Source organism: Lithobates pipiens, unplaced genomic scaffold, assembly GCF_037356315.1.
Source record: "Lithobates pipiens isolate NorthernLeopardFrog02 unplaced genomic scaffold, aLitPip1_a1.2 Scaffold_18, whole genome shotgun sequence".
In the NCBI taxonomy this organism is placed as follows: domain Eukaryota; kingdom Metazoa; phylum Chordata; class Amphibia; order Anura; family Ranidae; genus Lithobates; species Lithobates pipiens.
This window is the reverse complement of record NW_027507758.1, coordinates 311790074-311811176: the sequence shown is the minus strand read 5'-3', so window position 1 is coordinate 311811176 and position 21103 is coordinate 311790074. Positions and strand designations below refer to the sequence as shown.

General features: G+C 40.3%; 1 protein-coding gene across 5 annotated transcripts in view; it reads left to right on the top strand.

The window, feature by feature from the left end:
* Positions 1-21103, top strand: part of KLHL32 (kelch like family member 32) — a 291710-nt gene that overhangs the window by 68132 nt on the left and 202475 nt on the right. For all 5 annotated transcript variants that reach the window (XM_077487215.1, XM_077487214.1, XM_077487212.1 and 2 more), the window contains 3 exons: positions 1905-2085; positions 9149-9256; positions 14088-14186. In XM_077487215.1, coding sequence (XP_077343341.1) covers positions 1905-2085; positions 9149-9256; positions 14088-14186 — 388 coding nt within the window. The remainder of the gene's footprint in view (positions 1-1904; positions 2086-9148; positions 9257-14087; positions 14187-21103) is intronic.

The window sequence follows — 21103 nt, the reverse complement described above, 5'->3', positions numbered from 1 at the left end:
GGCGCTTCTCTATTCTGTAGCTCCTGCTGGATTTTTGCTTCTAATGCCCTTGTGGAGGCGGCCATTGGTGGATGGACATTTTATGGTTACACAACCTGTCACATTGCTATAATCTTTTTATATGGACTATAAACTGAAAGACCTGTGAATAAATGGCTTTGGAACGAATCATCTGAGCTTCCATTATTTCATATGGGGAAACTCACTTTGATATACAAGTGCTTTGGATTACAAACAAATTATGCTCCCAATCCAAGGTTTCACTGTATATATATATATATATATATATATATATATATATATATATATATATATATATATACTTAGTGAGGCATGTTATAAATAAAAAATTAATTTAAATTTATTAAAAATTTATAAAAATTTATATAAAAATTATGAATATTTAGCAGGATTTACACAAGCACTGGATTATCATGCTTAAATAAAATAAAATAAAATAAAAATGTCATCATATCTGAAAAATTAACCCTAAAGCTGGCCATGCACCTATAGACTATCTGCAGATTTTCTATGGTTAGATGGAAAAAGTGTGAGATTCCTCCATCCACACGGTTTAGCGAACATGCAGAAATCTGTTGCACTTTTTGCATCTAATCTGCAGATAATATATAGGTGTATGGCCAGCTTTACTCTAATGTAATTGCTAAAACTAACCCTTAACCAACTCTAAAACTAAAACATATACATAACTCTTTCATTTAACATAACCCCTATCCCTGAATTGAAACTAACCATTACCACTATTACACCAATACCTATTATCAGTTGAGCTAATTTACCAATAGTGTGCAAGAAGCAAGATAAGAAATAGCTTCTTCTTTGAGTGCCTTATCGCACAGGGATTTTGGTTTGTGACAGAATCCCTTTAATGCATGGTTTAAACACATTTTCCACTTCTAAGCTAATGCACTGTAACTTTTTAAATATGATTTATATGCTCTGATCTGATTTCACAGTTCCTTTTAGGCAAGGTCACTATGGATATGTATTTATGACTTTATGTCGTGGCTCCAATCTAGTTTGCATACATTACCATTTTTATATACAAAAGGTGAGGATGCATGGGGCACAATGTCATTAGCAGATAAATTATTAGAGGTGCCTCTGATTTCATAAGGCTTATATGAGACAATGAGTGAGATTCTTGTATACTAGTTTGGTATAATAGCATAAAACAATACCATATAATGTTCACCTTAGGCAGTATACGGTAGTTGCACATTTAAAAATAGTTCAAGCAGTGAAGGATTTTTATTTACAGATCTGTACACAGTTTAATACTATCAGATTTTTTTAAAGAACAGGCACCAATGTGACACCCTGAATGCACAGAAATATTCGCTTTTCCAGAGTTACAGAAGTCTATTGGCTAAAACACTGGCAGTAGTTCATAGGGATCTATTGTGTTCTAAGTTACCCATACCAAGACTGAGTTTATTCTGTCAAAATCACATGTGTTGGGCAATGTGTATCCTATATACTGTATATATAAGTTTCAAGTCCATACTTCATTTGTCATACTGCCCAAGGCTCCTTCACAACGTACCTTGCCTAAGGACTGTTTTTAGAGTTATGTTTTTCTGCAGAGCCACTTTCTTTACATTTATTTTGTGGAATTTAACCATGGGTAACCAGTAGAAGCTAAAAAAAATAAATAATATAAATAAGAATAAAAAAGTAACAAAAAAAAAAAAAACCTTAAACCTTAACCTTAAAATCTTACCCTGCAGTCACAGTAGTTCACATAAGAATAGATACCTTCATATCTACAGTAATGTGTATTTAGATAAGATAATAAATAATAATAAAAAAGGTTTCTATATGTATACCAATGCATTCGGTATGTTCTTTGTTCCCATATAAGCATATTTTATGTTTTACAGTATTCAAGAAATGCTAACGGGTCACAGGCATTGCCATTCTATGTCACATAAAGATTCTGTCCTGTCTGCATTAAACCAACAGAGGAATGACGGCATTCTCTGTGATGTTACTCTTGTTGCCGAAGAACAAAAGTTTCATGCCCACAAGGCTGTGCTGGCTGCGTGTAGCGATTACTTTCGGGTAAGTCATTATAGCTTTTTAGGTAGTGCATGTTGAAGAAGACAATATTGAGATTATCCTTATATTGAGGTCTTTTAATAAAATAAAAAAATATGAATACATTATTTAAAGAGCACTTAAAGGAAGTAAAATCACGATTACGGATTGTCTTTGTAGTTCTCTGAAACCTTGCTAAGGTCAGAAAACTCTTTGGGTTTCCTATTCATCTGAGTTTATTATGTTCTTGTGGTAAGGTTCACCATAATTTGCTGAACTTCTGAGTAGACCTTCAACTTCTTGCTTTGTGATTCTTTGCTGTGCAACTTTACTCTTATGCTTCAAAGCTTGCGAATAAGGCTGTAGTGTCTATAGAAGGGATGCAGCGTGGAACCCAAGGAATGTACATCATACATGTGGGCCTGCTTTTTCACAGACCAATCTTAAGTTCATTCTGAAAATGAAGCAAACAGCATGAATAGGAATGATGTCACTTTAATATGTTAGTTTGCAAAGCAAAATAGAGCAATTGGTAGGAATTCAAAGAGGTCAGATATTTGGCACCTAAATAGCAAGTGCATTGGTCAACAAAACTGTGAAATCTGTCAAGACAAGCATCAATAAATAATGGCAGCATATTCCAAACAAGGATAAACTTTAATGGCAAAAAGAAAGTCATACATCAAAGGTCACTGATGGAGATACAGTACATGGAAACATAAAGCCCAACCCCAACTCCAGACATCCCCTCCCATGCCCCATATCTTTCTTTTTAATCTGTATACATAGTTTTTTCCGGTGTCACGTGACATGTTGGGCCTCTTAAATGAATGAATGAAATATTTGTATAGCGCACAACGTGAACCGAATCGCTTCAAGGCGCTGTGAGGAGCTAGGTTGTCCATCCTCCAGAAGAGGAAGGTCTTAAGTTTTTTCCTAAAGGCCAGGTGGTTTCCTTCCAGGCATATGTTGGTTGGTAGAGCGTTCCATAGCCGAAGTCCTTGGACAGCATCTTCTGATCTTCTGATAAGTGAAAAAGAACAGCAACACATAGACATGACACTTTCTTTGCAGCCTTCCCCAGTGAGTCCAGCGTAGACAGATGGTGCACCAACAGAAAAGTGGGTTCAATCCCGCTGACAATCATACAACCTATAAAAGGAGCAGTGCTGAATAACAAAGTGAGGAGTCTGTCCAGGGCAGTGCTAGAACAATATTAAAGCAAGAGCTGTTTTTTTTTTTAGACAAGCAGGGTATTTTTCTATGTAGTTTCAAAGCTGGAGTTGGTTTTTAAAAGTTAAAATTAGCACAGAATTGAATCAGTATCTGTGTCCCAACAAAAAATGTGTAATTCTAATATTTGGGATTTATGGAGTGGTTTTCAGAGGTTGCGTCTATCCTAGGTCAGCATATAATTGTAATACCCCCATGTAGATAGCAGAAAACAATGACCTCCTCCCTAACCCACATCCCTAAATGTACCCTTCTTCTTAATGGGGAACCAGACAGTTAAAGGTGAAATTGAAATATACATATTTTAACAAGAACTGCATATCATATTTGCAGGTTTGCTCAGCCGTGGTATAAAGCCAGGAGCTGACTTAACCACTGAGCGCTATAGGTAACAATGTCAACTCCCTGCCTCCAGGCTATTCATTGGCCTATGTTTGAGAATCACCCCACTGGTGAGCTCCTGCCTGTATTTTTCCTTTCCTGTAAGTCTGCCTAATTCTGTGTCCAGGGTCCCAAAGCTTGAAATATGTTAGGGTGGGAGCACTAAGTAATGCATCAAAGCCTAATTAAATCAAGTTGCTGGCACTCCTACTCTAAACCTGATTTATGGTTTGCAGGCGACTGGGAGTTAATTTAAGATAATTACTATTATAAATGTTAATTGATATATATTAGGCAATATCCCTTACTGTAATTCCTCCACTGATTTGTGAATGTTGCACATTTTTAATAAATTCATATGAAGCAAAGTGCTAATAGAACAATCTTACAGCTCATTATAATGTATGCAAATTACAGTTAACAGTTACATGATATTTGCATGTAACTGTTAACTTATATAAAAGAAACTCAAAGAGGTGTAAACTGATCTTTTGCTCACTCAATGCTATGCATTTGATGAAAACCATGAATTAGGATTAGTGATGAGAAAAGTAGCCTGAGTTCAGTTTGGAGGGGGATCCTCAAATGCCAAACATAGCAGTGAACCCTATTGAAGTATAGAGGAGCTATATCTTATTTTTTCTAGGCCCTTTTCAAGGCAAATTTGTAAGCTTTTTTTTTTTTTTCCTTTAAATGGCCAGGGGTAGCTAAGCACTGCAAATAGGTACCAATGAAAACTTTTTTTAATATGATTCACCTATGAGAAGGTCTTTTCTTCTGGCTAAAGAGGAAACATTAAAAATACACTCATGCTTTAAATAACATGCTTGGGGGATGCCTTAAACCTGCAAGTAAAGTTGTGCAGCAGTACAATGTAGTCTTATAAAAGTGACATTTAAAAATGTAAAAACAAAAAAACATCTGCTGAATGACAGTTCCCTACTGGCTTAATTTTGTTTGTGTACAAAGTGGCCGGTGTTCTGCCGTATAGTGTCCGGACCATCAAATAGTGTCCAGGCCGTACTGCGCATGCGCAGTACGGAGCAGACGAAGCTTCGGAAAATCTCCGAAGCTGAACGGCGCCTGCGCCGTGAGTGGAGGTGGTAGCCCCACCATCCGAGTGGACATAGGGTTGTGAATATTAGAGGGCCCCTCGCGGGCGAGCTTCGCTCGCCATGCTTCGGGCTCGGCCTCGCTGTGCTCGGCTCTTTTTTATTCCTACTCTATGTCCACTTGGATAGTGGGGATAGAACCTGGACTCTCGGCGCAGGCGCCGTTCATCCTCGGCAATTTTCGGAAGCTGTGTTGATGTGTACTGCGCATGCGCAGTACGCAGCGGACACTATCGGCTGGAGGACGTTATATGACAAGACACCGGAGGATCCTGGATGACATCATTAAAGAGGAAGTAAACCCTGATGAGTTTACTTCCTCTTTGATTCCCTGCAAAGGTAAAGCATAATGGACTACTATGCATCGGGAGCAACGGGAGCGGCCACTCGCAGCATATCACCGTTGACACCCTGCGTGCCGTAGACAGCGATGCCTGTTTTTTGGCAAATATCTCCTAAACCGTGTAGGTTTGGGAGATATTTCTTAGACCTACAGGTAAGCCTTAATCTAGGCTTACCTGTAGGTCAAAGTGGTTTGTAAGGGTTTACAACCACTTTAACCAAATATGATCATGGAACGTATTTGGTCAATGACATTACCCAGTTTGCCCAGCTGTTTTTTTACTCACAGCAGCCAGCAGGGACTTGTCATTTGTGACAGAAGAGGCGGCAGGAGAAGATTGTCATGTGGTGGGTTACTGTGGCACTGGGTTGTTAAGGGTCATTCATAGTTCTTACTAATGGATGTTCATCACTGAATGATATGATTGACATTGGATTTACATTGCGGGTCATTATTTATATATGAAACTCATATTACAGAGTGATAGCACAGGAACACACATGGGATACAAGGCAGAGCTTTGTCACCCTATACAAGGAAATGCCTGAACAATGCCTGGATCACTAGTTATTATTTTAAAGTGATTGTAAAGCTTCTTTAAAGTTTTTATTTTTAATTAAATATTAGAAAAATAATAAAAATGTCATACTTACCTGCTCTGTTCAATGGCTTTGCACAGAGCAGACCTGATCCTTTTTACCTGGACTCCCCCGTCGGTGCTCTTGGCTTCTCTTCTTCGGTAAGTGCCCCCATAGAAAGCAGCTTTCAACTAAGTACAATGCTGTGACTTTTCCCACGTTTGGAAATGTATTAAGCTCTGTAACCAGCTACCGAACTATTCTTTGTTTATTTAAGCATTGAAGATGTAATGTGACATGTTCATTTGGATGCGATTCCTTATCTATTGCCTGTATTTTTGTGTATGTTTACTTTATCCTACTAAAAATTTTGTGGAAAAAAAAAAAAAAGAAAGCAGCTTTCTATGGGGGCACAAGTGCAGGCTTGAACCCAAGCTGCCTTGTTTGCATCTATCGATGGCTCCTGCTGCTATTAATCTGCCCAGTGAGAAGGAGAGAGCTGAGAGACATGCTGCTCTAATGCACAGGGTGGGATCGAGATGGGCTCAGGTAAGTATAGGGGTGGGGCTCTGGCACAGAAGGTTTTTTACTTTGATGCATATAATGCATTAATGTTAAACACCTTAAGGCTTTACAACCACTTTAAAGAAAACTGAATTTAAAAATGAAAATCATTTTTTAAAATTACATTTACACACTAAAGCCTTAATGAGACTTTAGTGATTGGGCTTGCATATTTTAAAGTGAAAGTTTGGGCAAAATCTAAAATGGCAAATATGATGAGAGAAAACGGTTTCGGGAGCTCACTGATCTCCTGGCCTCCACCAACACAATGTGGAAATCCCATCCCACCCCTGCAAACAAGAGGTCTTGTGATACCACAGTGGCTGAACTAGACTTATTTGCCTCCGACGGAGCTGAGAAGGCCCTGTGGTGGAAAACGCATACATTTTATTCCTGTGCAAATAAGCCCGGCACTATGCTTTCCAGGAAACTCAATGCAGCAGCTTGTGCCCACAAACCTATCCGCCTTCGCTCCGCCAATGGAGATATCTCACTTCTGATCCAAACAAAGTCTCAGCGGCCTTGGCAGACTTTCTGACCTCTCTTTATAGTAAACCTTCCTCTTTCCCTCTCGACCAAGCTGGAAAAAATAATGGACACTCCACTAAGGGCATTGTTCCCTGTCTTATATATCATATCAGGATGTTATGTAAAATACAAGTGTTATAAATGTAAGTGTTATAAACTTATAGTAAGCCATTACTGGCATTAAGTGTCTGTTCTGTTGCCACAGAAGAGTTAAAGTGGTTGTAAAGGATCAAGGTTTACCATGAAGGTAAAAAAAACCTGTGTGCATCAGCCCCGAGCCCCCCCAATACTTACCTGAGACCCATCTTGATCTAGCGATGTGCACAGGAGCAGTTGCTCTCCAGGACTTTCCCTCCTCATCCACTGCTGTCAATCACAGCTAGTGAGCCAATGAGAAGAGAGGGGGTGGGGACAAGACACGGCTCTGTGTCTGAATGCACATGCAGAGCAGTGGCTGGGGAGCGAGCCTGCTTAGGTGCCCCCCACAGCAAGCTCTGGGGGCACTTGGCAGGGAGTAGGGGGCCAGGAGTGCTGGTGTGGAACCGGATTAGAGGAGGATTGGGGCTGCTCTGTGCGAAACAATTACACAAGTATGACATGTTTGTTATTTTTCATATAAAAAAATTCTGTCTTTAACTACTTCCATACAGGGCATTTTGACCCCCTTGCTGTCCATGCCAATTTTCAGCTTTCAGCGCTGTCACACTTTGAATGAGAATTGTGCGGTCATGCGACGTTGTACCCAAAATAATTTTGATAATTTTTTCCCCCACAAATAGAGCTTTCTTTTGGTGGTATTTGATCACCAGTTTTTATTTTTCGCGCTATAAACAAAAAAAGAGCGACAATTTTGAAAAAAAACCACAATATTTATTACTTTTTGCTATAATAAATATCCCAATTTTTTAAAAAAAACATTTTTTTTCCTCAGTTTAGGCCAATATGTATTCTTCTACATATTTTTTGTAAAAAAAAAATTGCAGTAAGTGTATATTGATTGGATTGCGCAAAAGTTATAGCGTCTACAAAATAGGGGATAGAATTAAGGCATTTTTGTTATTATTATTTTTTTACTAGTAATGGCGGCGATCTACAATTTTTTTTGTGACTGCAATATTGCGGCGGACATATTGGACACTTTTGACACCAGTGACATTTATACAGCGATCTGTGCTAAAAAAAGCATTTATTACTCTATAAATGCCACTGGCAGAGAAGGCGTTAACACCAGGGGGTGATCAAAGGGTTAACTGTGTGTCCTAGGAGTGATTCTAACTGTGGGGGGAGGGGACTCACAAGGGGAGGAGACTGATCTGTGTTCCTCTGTAATGGGAACACACGGATCGGGTCTCCTTACCCGACAGGATGTGGATATGTGTGTCCACGGTCCTGCTCAGTTAACGGGCAATCGCAGGAGTCCGGCGGACATCGCGGCCGCCGGGCACACGCATTGGGTCCTGAGCGAGTGCGCGTTCTCCACAATGCAGGGAATCCCAGGACGTCATATGACGCCCGCCCGTCATATGACAATACAGCAGTAGGGAAGTGGTTAGTAACACTTTAAATACTGTATACATACACACGTGATGGTAAATATGGCATTTTGGGTTTGATATTGTTCCATATAATATTTTTGAATTAGATTTTGGAAATAAAACATTGTATATGCGTTTAAACTATTTGAGTTTCCATTTGTACCTGTAAAGTCTAGGTTAGAATAATATTTCTTTCTTAATGTAGTTTAAAATTTTCTTATGTGGTACTTAGGTGGTCCTTTTTTTTTTAAGATAGTTTTTGATCTGTTTTATTTTAATTTCTAAAGTTCGCCAATTTCCAACCATGTTTAATATACGTTTTTGAATATTTCTATACATTTTTTTTTTTTTTTTCAAATAAATTTTACATTCTAGCTGCTTCCATTAGACAGCTTTTGCAGAGAATACTGGGCTATTTAATAAGAAAATCCCACACTGCTCATACACTTATTAGCTCCTGCTTCAATGGCTTTGCTGCTTTGCATACCCTGCTTGCTGGCTGAAAGTATAAAATCTGAAATGTTTCTATGTAATATTTATTATTTGCATGAAGAAACATTACATTTCTATAATTGAACATAATGAGGAGAACATTTGTGCAAGAGCACTATACACCCCCTTTAAGGCAAAAAAACAAACCCCCCGCACTGTGCACATTTTATAAATTAACAGCAAAATAGACAGAATTTGGTCTTTTTGAGTTCACAAAAAGCAACCAACCTAGACAAATCTTACCTGGAGAAAATGATTTGGCTGCATATTTCTTGTCGTGTTGTTTATGAAATAATTTATTGGGGTCCCTTCTTTATCCAGGCAATGTTTAGTCTGTGCATGGTGGAAAGTGAAGCCGATGAAGTTAACTTGCACGGTGTGACCAGCCTTGGATTAAAACAGGCCCTGGATTTCGCCTACACTGGGCAGGTACTGTACACAGTTAGTATCATCTAGCAAATTACTGTAAATGCTTAGATACCATATACGTTCATGGCTATATTTTAAAAATCACAATTATTCAGAGTAAAGGAATTTGTACAAGCTTCACCACCTTTGTTATAAACCATAGCAAAACCAAAATGAAATTACCGGAATTGTAAAAATATATCCACTTTAAAATGCATGTAATGCCAAAACATGTGAGGATTGTAAGCCCTGTCAGGCTTTATTGCTGTTTTTCAATTTGGGAGCATCGCCTTTTCCATGTGTGCTGGAGACCATTGTCTTATGTACAGAAAGTAAAATAAAATTGAACATTTTTCAGTCTGACAGTAGCGGGGTGAGGGAAAATCTTTCAATGGGGCACTTGTGGTAACAACTGTCTAAGCCCCCATACACACGGTCGGAAATTCCAACAACAAAATCTGTCTGATTCTTTCCGACGGATTTTATCTGAAACTGGTGTTGCATACACACGGTCGGACAAAGTTGTCGGAAAAACCCGATCGTTCGTAACGTGATAATGTTCGTTCATTACGACAGGACTACGTTCAGGCTAGTAGCCAATAGCTTTGGTCTCGTAATTTGATCTGAGCATGCGTGGCACTTTGTCTGATCGTAATTCTCAACAAACGATCTGACAAAGTACGAACGGATCATGTTGTTGGAAAATTTTATATCCAGCTCTCAAACTTTGTTGGTCGAACATTCCGACGGAAAAAGTCAGATGGAGCCCACACACGGTTGGATTATCCGACAACACGGTCCGATCGGGCATTTTTTGTCGGAATTTCCAACCGTGTGTACGGAGGCTAAGAGGGGATTTCCCCTCGCTTTGCAGAGATTTCCTTTTACTTCCTGTTGTATCTCTGGAAGCGAAGTGAAGTTAAATCTCCCCTCCAAGACAGAAAAAGCAAAAAAGCAAATGAAATAAATTGTAATAAATAACCTGACTTAAAGTGTTACTAAACCCACAACAGTTAAAACAGTCTGTATATGCAGTAAAGCATGCTTTTTATGCACACTGTGGAACCTAAGTGGTTAATCCTCTGCATTGTGTAAAACAGGCTCTTTGATCCTGACTTCTCTGATCCTCCTTTCATTGTCCCCTAATAATTTCCCGATAACAGAGTCTATGGACTCAGGTTGCACATGCTCCGTTTTCCTGTGCATTGGTAAGTGTTTTTTTTTTGGGAGGGTGCATGTGATCAGCACAGGGCCGATCAGCACTGTCCAGAAAGAAGGTCAGGGGACTTGCAGTCTCATAGGACAGTCAGAAACCCCTTCTACAAGCTTTAACCAGTGCTTGCCTGGAAACTGAAGTCAAAAGACTGCTCTAACTGCTTACGAAAAAGGGTATTTAGCAGTTTATATTTACTAAAATAATTGCATTTCCATGTTCTGTGTACTGTGGGAGACCAGGTATAGTGAATGCAGGGCCCTGGGTTTAGTAACACGTTAACCATTTTGTAACCTATACAATGCAGCAAAAGAGAAGTTTTGGCTTTAGATTCACTGTAAGCACAATCCTAAAACTAAATGGCATAGGGAATCAGCAGTGGTAGAAAATGTGTGGACAGAAAGTATGAATAAATGTACAAATAATAAATAAAAACTCACATATTCATTTTTTGTATTAAATTCATGTTTGGACCCATTGCACACAGGCAAAAAAGATGTTCTTTAGTGCTAGACAAGATTAGGAGGACTTTTTTTCTAAAAAGAAGATTAATCTGGTCATATTTGATTGACCTGAATTGGATTTGCTGGTCAATTTCATAGCAATTTAATAAGCTGTGCATACAAAGACAGGAAATGCAAGAACAAATTAGATCAGGAAAATTGATGTCTGCTTTTTGACCAACAAATACAAACATAAGATGGAAGCCTATTTATTGGGGAAAAAAAATCATACAGTATATACTAATAAAAGGAAAAGTGTAGTGTAGTTTCCGTGGATACATATTTTAGGTTATTTCAGTTTTTACCCTAAAGTCATTGTTGATTTGACTTTCACATGGTTACATGCTTTTTCTTTTATATTTTTTGATTGTATTAGATGTATAGATAAATCTACACATCTCTATATTTAATGCAACAGGATGATTAAAGAGGCAAGCATTTAGGACCCATCATCACCTTTGCCATGTGTTAGCGTGTGATATGCCGTGCATTAACGTGCTTTGTGGTAAAGCAGCATGCTTATTTGAATGGGCTGTCTAAAGCACCAGAATGCATTGTGGTATACTGCTATGTACAGTGCTTTGAAAAAGTATTCAAACCCCTTGAATTTTCCACATTTCGTCATGTTTCAGCCAAAAATGTAAATGTATTTTATTGGGATTTTATATGATAGACCAACACAAAGTGGCAAATAATTGTGAAGTGGAAAGAGAAAGATAACTGTTTTTCAATTTTTTTTACAAATAAATATCTGAAAAGTGTGGCGTGCATTTGTATTCAGCCCCCTTTACTCTGATACCCCTAACTAAGATCTAGTGGAACCAAAGCCTTCAGAAGCCACCTAACTAGTAAATAGAGTCCACCTGTGTGTAATTTAATCTCAGTATAAATACAGCTGTTCTGTGACATCCTCAGAGGTTTGTTAGAGAACCTTAGTGAACAAACAGCGTCATGAAGGCCAAGGAACACACCAGACGGGTCAGGGATAATGTTGTGGAGAAGTTTAAAGCAGGATTAGGTTATAAAAAATATCCCAAGCTTTGAAAATCTCACAGAGCACTGTTCAATCCATCATCTGAAAATGGAAAGAGTATGGCACAACTGCAAACCTACCAAGACATGGCCACCCACCTAAACTGACAGGTCGGGCAGGGAGAGCATTAATCAAGGAAGCAGCCAAGAGGCCCATGGTAATTCTGGAGGCGCTCCAGAGATCCACAGCTCAGGTTGGAGGATCTGTCCACAGGACAACTAATAGTCGTGCACTCCACAAATCTGGCCTTTATGGAAGAGTGGCAAGAAGAAAGCCATTCTTGAAAGAAACCCATAAGAAATTGTGTTTGCATTTTCCGAGAAGCCATGTGGGGGGCACAGCGAACACGTGGAAGAAGGTGCTCTGGTCAGATGAGACCAAAATTGAACTTTTTGGCCTAAAAGCAAAACGCTATGGGTGGCGGGAAACTAACACTGCACTTCACCCTGAACACACAATTCCCACTGTGAAACATGGTGGTGGCAACTTCATGTTGTGGGAATGCTTTTCTTTAGCAGGGACAGGGAAGCTGGTCAGAGTTGATGGGAAGTTGGATGGAGCCAAATACAGGTTCTTCTAAGATTGCCCTGTTAGCATCTGCAAAAAACTTGACTGGGGCAGAGGTTCACCTTCCAGCAGGACAACGACCCTAAACATACAGCCAGAGCTAAAATGAAATGGTTTCGTTTAAAGCATATTCATGTGCTAGAACAGCCCAGTCACAGTCCAGACCTAAATTCAATTGAGAATCTGTGGCAAGACGTAAATGCTGTTCACAGACACTCTCCATCCAAAATACCCAAAAACACGTGCAGCGAAAGGTGGTTCTACAAAGTATTGACTCAGGGGGGCTGAATACAAATGCACGCCACACTTTTCATATATTTATTTGTAAACAAATTTGAACGCCATTTATCACTTTCCTTCCACTTCACAATTATGTGCCACTTTGTGTTGGTCTATCACATAAAATCCCAATAAAATACATTGACATTTCTGGTTGAAACATGACAAAATGTGGAAAATTTTAAGGGGTGTGAATGCTTTTTCGAGGCACTGAAAGTGCTTTAAGGTGCCATTCAGAACAATGCAACTGGGTAAACGGGCCCATAAAATGTAAAAGTCACATAAAAAAAACTGAAACTTTGGTCTTAAGTATTTGGTAGGGTCACTTTTATTCCCCTCTTTCATACTTTCTAGAGTAATGAAAGTGAGAATGATGGTGGGTCATGGTGAATTATTTAAGAGTGTGTCTTCAGTATATCCACATTTCATGCATTTCCCTATCTCCAGAAGTAGCATTGATAGTTCTATTACTTAGCCTATGGGGCCATCTAGTGGTTAATATACAGATTACAAGCACCTATTCACAAGTAAAGCTTTATATATTACTAATAATGCAAGTAATATTATTCATGTTAATAAGAGGATACACTTGAAAATTTTATATTTTGCTATTATATAAGTATATATCCCAAACTTGTTTTGCAGTGCTTTTCTGAGCCTGATTTATTAGTGTGATATGAGGTGAAGTAAATACAAACTGATTAAATGTTTACAGTGAACACAGATTCACGTCACAACAGTTTTTGTCATTTCATAGTTTAGAATCAGAATAATTGAATAAAGGCTTCATGCTGCTGACTGTGTCTTTGTGAGAAAAAGGTCAGGATTCTGGGAGAGAACACATTAATACTTACTACCAGCACAGTTCTTTAGTGGCTAGCAGTCAGTCAGGCCTATACTCTTCAAAGCAGAGTATCACAAAACATTACTATTATGATTATTATTATTATTATTATTATTATTGTGTCAAAGTAAATGAGAAATACATTATGATAGAACTGAAAATAGCCAACTGTTCCAGATGAACTAATACAGCATTAAATGACATTTTAACATTATTGCAGTTATTCAATTATTGCATTATTATTAGAATAGTTATTACTAATGTACTCAAGATAATTATATTGTATTCATTTTAACATTTCTATATGAACTCACAGTAATTATTTTAAGGAGGCCCTCGAAATGTGAAGGTGCATAGCATTGATATTCAGTGGAAAAATGCCTTGTTTTTAACTGCATTTGCTTATTTATTAGATTCTTCTGGAACCTGGAGCAATTCAAGATGTACTGGCTGCTGGTAGTCACTTGCAATTACTTGAGCTCTTGAACCTCTGTTCCCAGTATCTTATCCAGGTAAGAGTCTTTTAATTGTAGGTATTTTTCCTTTAATACATTAGGTAATTGTTGCCTTTTTCCTACATGAGTCTAAAACGGTGCATGGCTGTAATAACAAAGGTGAACGTGAATATCAATAGTGTTTTTTCTACATTCCTAAAACCAAGGTTGGATACGGTCATAGTTAATGATTTAACAGTCGAATTGTGGAGCTTTACCAGCTTGACCAGTTAATAGCGATGTAAGCATGAATCTTCCTATGTAACGGACATCTCAGTCTGTCTCACTACAACAGTTATGGAGAACTTGTGCCTGGCTTCTAGTGATTTTTGTTCCCATATGCTACTTAACAGTCAATGTTTTTTAATTCCATATGCTTTCTAGCATCCAATGATTTTTGTACCTGTAAACTCTCAGATGTCAAGGATTTCTTTATTGTACATATTGTATGTGTCTGTCTATTTTTTTTTTTTTTTTGGTGTGTCTTTATGCTGCCTAGCCCCCATTTTCTACTTAAGTCTTCATTCTGTGACTGTCAATTTAATAATGCATGAAGAGAAGACATAGCTGCACGCCAATGACATCACTCAGTGCAACAAAATGTTATTCCACAGAGCCAAAATGACAGTACCTGTGGACTGCTCACACTAACATGTTTTACCAAAGGCAGTCATAGTTGCAGAGGTCCTCTGCAATTAAGCCTATTTTGGGGCAAAACTCCTAGGTTCACACTATTGCGGGTAGCTTCGGGTGTGGGAATCGCAACCACCTGCAGTCAAAATGCACTGCTCTTTAAAAACACATTCATTGTTGACATCCTACGCATCTAAAAACACAGCATGTTTGTGGGAACCACAGGGAAATCACATGGTGCAAAAAAGCACCATGCGATTTCCTGGACGCTGCGTTTTAAAATGCTGCAGGAACCATTTTCCTGCGTCAAATGAATGGGCCTGCCATGCCTGTGCAAATGCGAGATGCAAACCCGCAAGAGTGTGAACCTTAAGCTGTAATGTTATATGCAGGAAGCAGTACAACTAACTGTTGTTATGTGGAGGAATAGTTGTGGGCACATGTGTGCAAATGCCAGTAATATATTGACGGTACCTGAGTTCTTTTGAAAGTCAACCAATTAATGTATTATTGTGCTTTAAAACATGGCATTACATCCACACATTTGCCTCACATCTACTGGACAGATATTACAACATAGTTAGCCTTAACATTCTCCAAAAATCAATAATGGGACAAGGTGCTCATAACTGAATTAATTCATAACTGAATTCAATTTACATTATTATTATTGTCTTCACACTTGGAACCATATTTTTTTTATTAGAAATATATAAATAACAAAAAAGCTATCTGAAGCTCCCATCCTGACACACCAGGCATAAAGAATATTATTGCTTTGGCTTTGACAGCACTTAATTGACTCTGTGGCATGTGAAACTGACTTGCAATGCTTTTCAGCATTTAAGGACATAATTTACTGAAGAAATGAGACAGCCTTCCCAAAGAAATGGTGTTTGGTGAAAATGGATACCCGATCATCAGTAGTGATGCTGGTATCAGGGGCACTCATGGACAACCTACCTTTCTGTGTCAGCTGCTATCTATAATACAGCTAAAGAACAATTTGTTGTACTGACTTTAAAATGTACCCAGATGCAGCTAATATTCTGTGGCATGTTTTCCTTAGTCCTCATGGAATTCCAGATGAGGAAGTAAAACTCCCCCCCCCCCCCCCCCTCCACGCTCCAGATACACAAAGAACACCAGGGTGAAACCTTTTACTCCCTCAATTTGGGTCCCAGTAAGGACAGAGGAAAACAATGAACACCATGGGGACTATTAGACACTACTGTATACATCTTAAAGTTAAGTACAATATAATACTTTTTAACTGGTTAACCTTCAAATAACTACATACGTGGTGAACTGTAATTTTAGGGTCGGATGTCATTGGTGGACACGAGCACTTAAGAGAGGGTATCTTTGTTTGTGGGCTTATTATAAAGCATTTACATATTCCTAGCCAACAATAAATAAGCTTTCAAGAACCCCCTAATCGCCTATGTTACTGGAGACTAGTGACAAGCTGTGCCTGGGTCCAGTTTGGGGTATGTTCTGCGAACTTTACTGAGGCTTAGATGCCAAATCCAAACTCAGTTAAAAGCAATGGGAGCCTAATCTTAGAAAGTAGTAGGCTATGTTCTAGGCTATTAGGCAAGGGAATGTCAAAATGTAGCGCACCCCACGTAGGAGCCGCAGGTGAAATGAGATCCCCCCACCCCTGCAGAGCTGGGCACACTGAGTTTCCACAGTCTCCCAGAGTCAGAAAACAGTGCGGCACTTAGTTTTTTTGTATTTTGAAGGGATATAACTTGGGATGGGGAGTAGGGGTATTAGGGGATGCCCACTTGACTTAAAACAACTTCTGAAGCAACTTTCCTATAGTATATACTGTCTATACTGTCTATATACACTCCTCTGCTCCGCTAGCACACTTGCTTGCAGAACTCAACTGGTACACTTGACAAAAAGATGATCCTGACACAGCACTCAGTTGGATCTTAGAGCAACATCCTGTTATAGGCAGGAACCCTATAGCAAATTGTGTAAATGTGTAGCAAAAGTCAGTGTCCAGCTTCTAACCCTGTGCCTATTGATCCCAGCACCACCTCTTCAGACACTGCCAGCCCACCTGGCTGCAGCTGCTCCTTTTACTAGCCCCCCGGGCTACTTGTCCATAGTCCTTCCAGCCTGACACTCTCTCTCTCTCTCTCTCTCTACAGTCCTTACAGACTGCTCATTCTCACAAGCACACCTGGCTGGCTCCTCTGGAGAACTCCTGGGTGTGCTGTCCTCTCCTTGTGCCCATGCCTCCAGGAAGAATTTCCTCTGTGTGTTGTAGAGGGTCTCTCCAGCATCTGAGCCACAGGCCAAGGTCACCCCCCCCCCCCCCCAGACTGGAGGGCACCCTCAAGGGTCACCGACAGCCTCCTCAGCACTCCTTCTCCATCTTCCACCTGACTGCACCTGCTAGCATGACTGATGCCAGCTCATTTTGCTGGGTATTGGCTGGTGGCTCTCATCAGTACTCCAAGACTCTACCCTCTACTTCTGAAAGCTTCTCCAGGGTTCCACAGAACTGGGAGGGGGGGTGGGGTTACCAGAGTTCCTGAGTCACTCAGCCCTGGCCCAGATTGAAGCCAGGCCTAGCTCTCAGCCAGACCAAATTTTCCTACAATAACAACTATGTACACTAGCACCAAGCTAGTAGGCGCTACACAAAAGTTATGGGGAGCTGAAGTGGGGGACATATACCAATGCAATTTTTTGGTGAGGAGCAGTAGTTTTAATAATGCTTAAAACAAAACATAAAAAATGTAGAAATCCCTTAACCACTTCAATACAGGGCACTTTCGCCCCCTTCCTTCCCAGCCCAATTTTCAGCTTTCATCGCTCTAGCGCTTTCAGTGACAATTGCACGGCCATGCTACACTGTACCCAAATGAAATTTTTAGCATTTTGTTCACACAAATAGAGCTTTATTTTGGTGTTATTTATTCACGACTCCGTTTTTTTTTTTTTCGATATAAGCGCAAAAAAAGCGGAAATTTGTAAAAAAAACGATATTTTCTTTTTTCTATTTTAAAAGAAATCCAATAAAATCTAATTTTGTCATAAATTTAAGCCAAAATGTATTCTGCTACATGTTTTTGGTAAAAAAAATTCAGTTAAGTGTATAATAATTGGTTTGTGTGATCACGGACATATGTACACAAATGATCATGTACAAATGTGTGCAGGTGATCACGTACATATGTGTGCATATGTGTGCAGATAATCATTGGGACATGTGATTTTAGTGGGACATATGTGGGGGACATTTATTATTAACTTGCTCCCTGATGGTGTCTTGCATGTGGATTTTGTGAACACAAGTGGATTTTTTGAACCAAAGTGGAGAGTTAACAACCAGGAGTTAAAAACAGGAGTTAAGACAGGAGTCTCTAACCTCTATCCTACCTCCATCCTCCCCTCCATTTTAAAGATCCCACTGCAAGGGGCAACCAGACAGCTTTCCAGAAACGTCAGGCTGACAGCAAGCCAGATTCACCGGAACCAGAGTGTTTAACAGGGACCACCGCAGCCATGTAAGCTCGCACCTCCACCCCCCCCCCCCCCAGTGATTGTTCCAGGGTTTCCGTCCGACCGCCTACGGGGGTCAGGAAGGAATTTTTGCCCCACTGGTGCGTTTGGCTGCTACTGTCAGTGGGTTTTTCGCCTTCCTCTGGAACAATCAGGAACAACCATAGGTTAGCATGCCCCTACCTCCGGCCTCCTTTCCATTTTTTACGATATCCTAGGACGACTATTCCAGATCACAGCCAGACTTCTTTTCTGAGCAGAGACCTTCACCTTAAGTAAAGGTAGCTGGAACAGCCAGCAACAGAATACAACAACTCCTTCCGCATCCATATAGGCATCCCCTGATCAACTTGCGCGCTAATAGCCTCAAGCACGGCGGCAAGTCTGATACCTAGCCCCACCTCAGGATCAATACCCTGATCAGGATCATCATCTTAGGCCCATAGTACCATCAACAGCATCCGCAAACCATGTGCTACTTCAAATACTCAGCTGAAGTTCTGCACAGACTAAGGAACATCAACACCACATTGCCATCTTCCATACAAAAAATACTTCAAAGAGAACAACTATTAAAAACCGGACGACAAGCAGCTCCCAACCACAGGAAGACATCTACTCGACCACTACAATTAGATTGCGCCTTGATTAACGCCAGGTCTGCAGTCAAACATAGACTGGAAGTACACGACTTCATCATCGAGAACAATGTAGACTGCCTCTTCATCACCGAAAGCTGGTTAACCTCTGACTGCAACACCATCCTCACCGAATTGGTGCCGGAAAACTACAGGATCCTAACCGAACACCGGATAGGGAAAAAAGGAGGAGGCCTAGCAGTGATCTTTAAAGGTCACCTGGATCTCACTAAACCATCATCTCAGAACCCAGTGCCTTTTATGGAAACCCTGATGCTACATCTTCAACCAACACCTCATGACACCACTCATATTCTACTGTGCTACAGACCACCGGGACCAAAATCCAATCTTCTTTCACCCCTCACGGAATCCTTTGCAATGCACACCCTAAAATTCAAAAATTTCCTGGCACTCGGAGATTTCAACCTTTGGGCAAATGAGCCTAAAGACCCCATCGTGACTGCCTGCATCAATCAACTAGAAGAACTGGGTCTACAGCAACTGATAAAGACTCCCACGCATGGGTCAGGACACACCCTGGACCTCATTTTCAAACAGAACATCAACATCAACATACTCGACAACATAACTCTGCCATGGACGGATCACCACGCCATCAAATTCAAAATCGCTACCAACGCAAAACGGAAACCTGTAACAACGCACTGGACCAGATCGCATAAACAACTGTACTCCGAAGCCTTCAAAACCACTCTGTCCAAAAAGATATCTACAATAACCTTAAACCACTCTACGGAGGAAACACTCAACTCGCTGAACAAGGCATTACTGCAATCAGCAGACTCGGTAGCACCAAAACGCAGGGCACTCATCAGGAAGAAAAATGCTGGATGGTTTAATAGCTCCCTCTCCGTACTAAAGCAAGAACGCAGAAGAGCGGAAAGAACATGGAGAAGAAATCCCACCGAGGAAAACCTATTTAACTACAAAGGTCTCACAGAGAATTATCAGAAAGCAATCTTCAAAGCCAAAAAGGACCACTTCTCATATACAATCTCAACGTCCGCAAACCAACCACGGGAACTGTTTAGACTGGTTAATCAATCAATGAATCCGGTGTGCCTAGAACCCCCAGAAAGCGAATCCCAGGATTACTGTGACAAACTGTCGGATTTTTTCATCGATAAAGTCAAAACCATCAGGGAAACAATTTGTCAGAAGAAAACATCCAACCTCAGCCAGCAAATACATAAAGAGGATGTCTGCACCAACATACCGCAACCGCCAACATTTTCACTATCCCCAATTACCGTAGACACCGCAAAAAACATCATTAATAAACTGCGTGACAGTACCTCACCTATTGACATCACCCCCACAAAACTACTGAAAGAATGCTCCGACATCGTGGCTCCAACCATAACCCACCTCATAAACCGATCATTCCACGAAGGGATTGTTCCCAGCATCCTCAAACAAGGCATTGTCAAACCTCTACTCAAGAAACCAAACCTGGACCCTCAGGATCCAAACAACCGTAGGCCAATTACAAGCCTCAACACCATTTCTAAGATCATGGAGAAAGCTGTAGTACATCAGCTACAACTTCACCTGGATACTCACAAACTCCTGGACCCGCTGCAATCAGGCTTCCGCCCGGGTCATGGAACAGAAACAGATCTCCTCAAGATTTGGGATGACGCCCTCGAAGCAGCAGATGACGGAGAGCTGTGTCTCCTCGTACTGCTAGACCTAAGTGCAGCGTTTGATACAGTAGATCACAATACTCTACTCGTCCGCCTCACAGAAGTAGCCGGAGTCCAAGACATAGATCTCCAATGGTTCGCGTCCTTCCTAGGAAATCGGTCACAGACAGTGAAACTAGGAAAATTCCTGTCCGAAACTCGGGCAGTCACCTGCGGAGTCCCTTAAGGCTCTCCGTTGTCACCCGTTCTCTTCAACATTTACATTCGCCCACTCCTTCAAATCATCAGATGCTCAGATCTCTGCTTCCACTCTTACGCTGACGACACGCAACTTTATTTCCGGATCAATGGAAAAAAAGATCACCAACAACAACTTGAAAACTGCCTCAAATCAATAGAGGACTGGATGACCACCAACTCCCTCCAGCTGAACGAATCAAAGACAGAGCTTCTTATCTTACACCCAAAT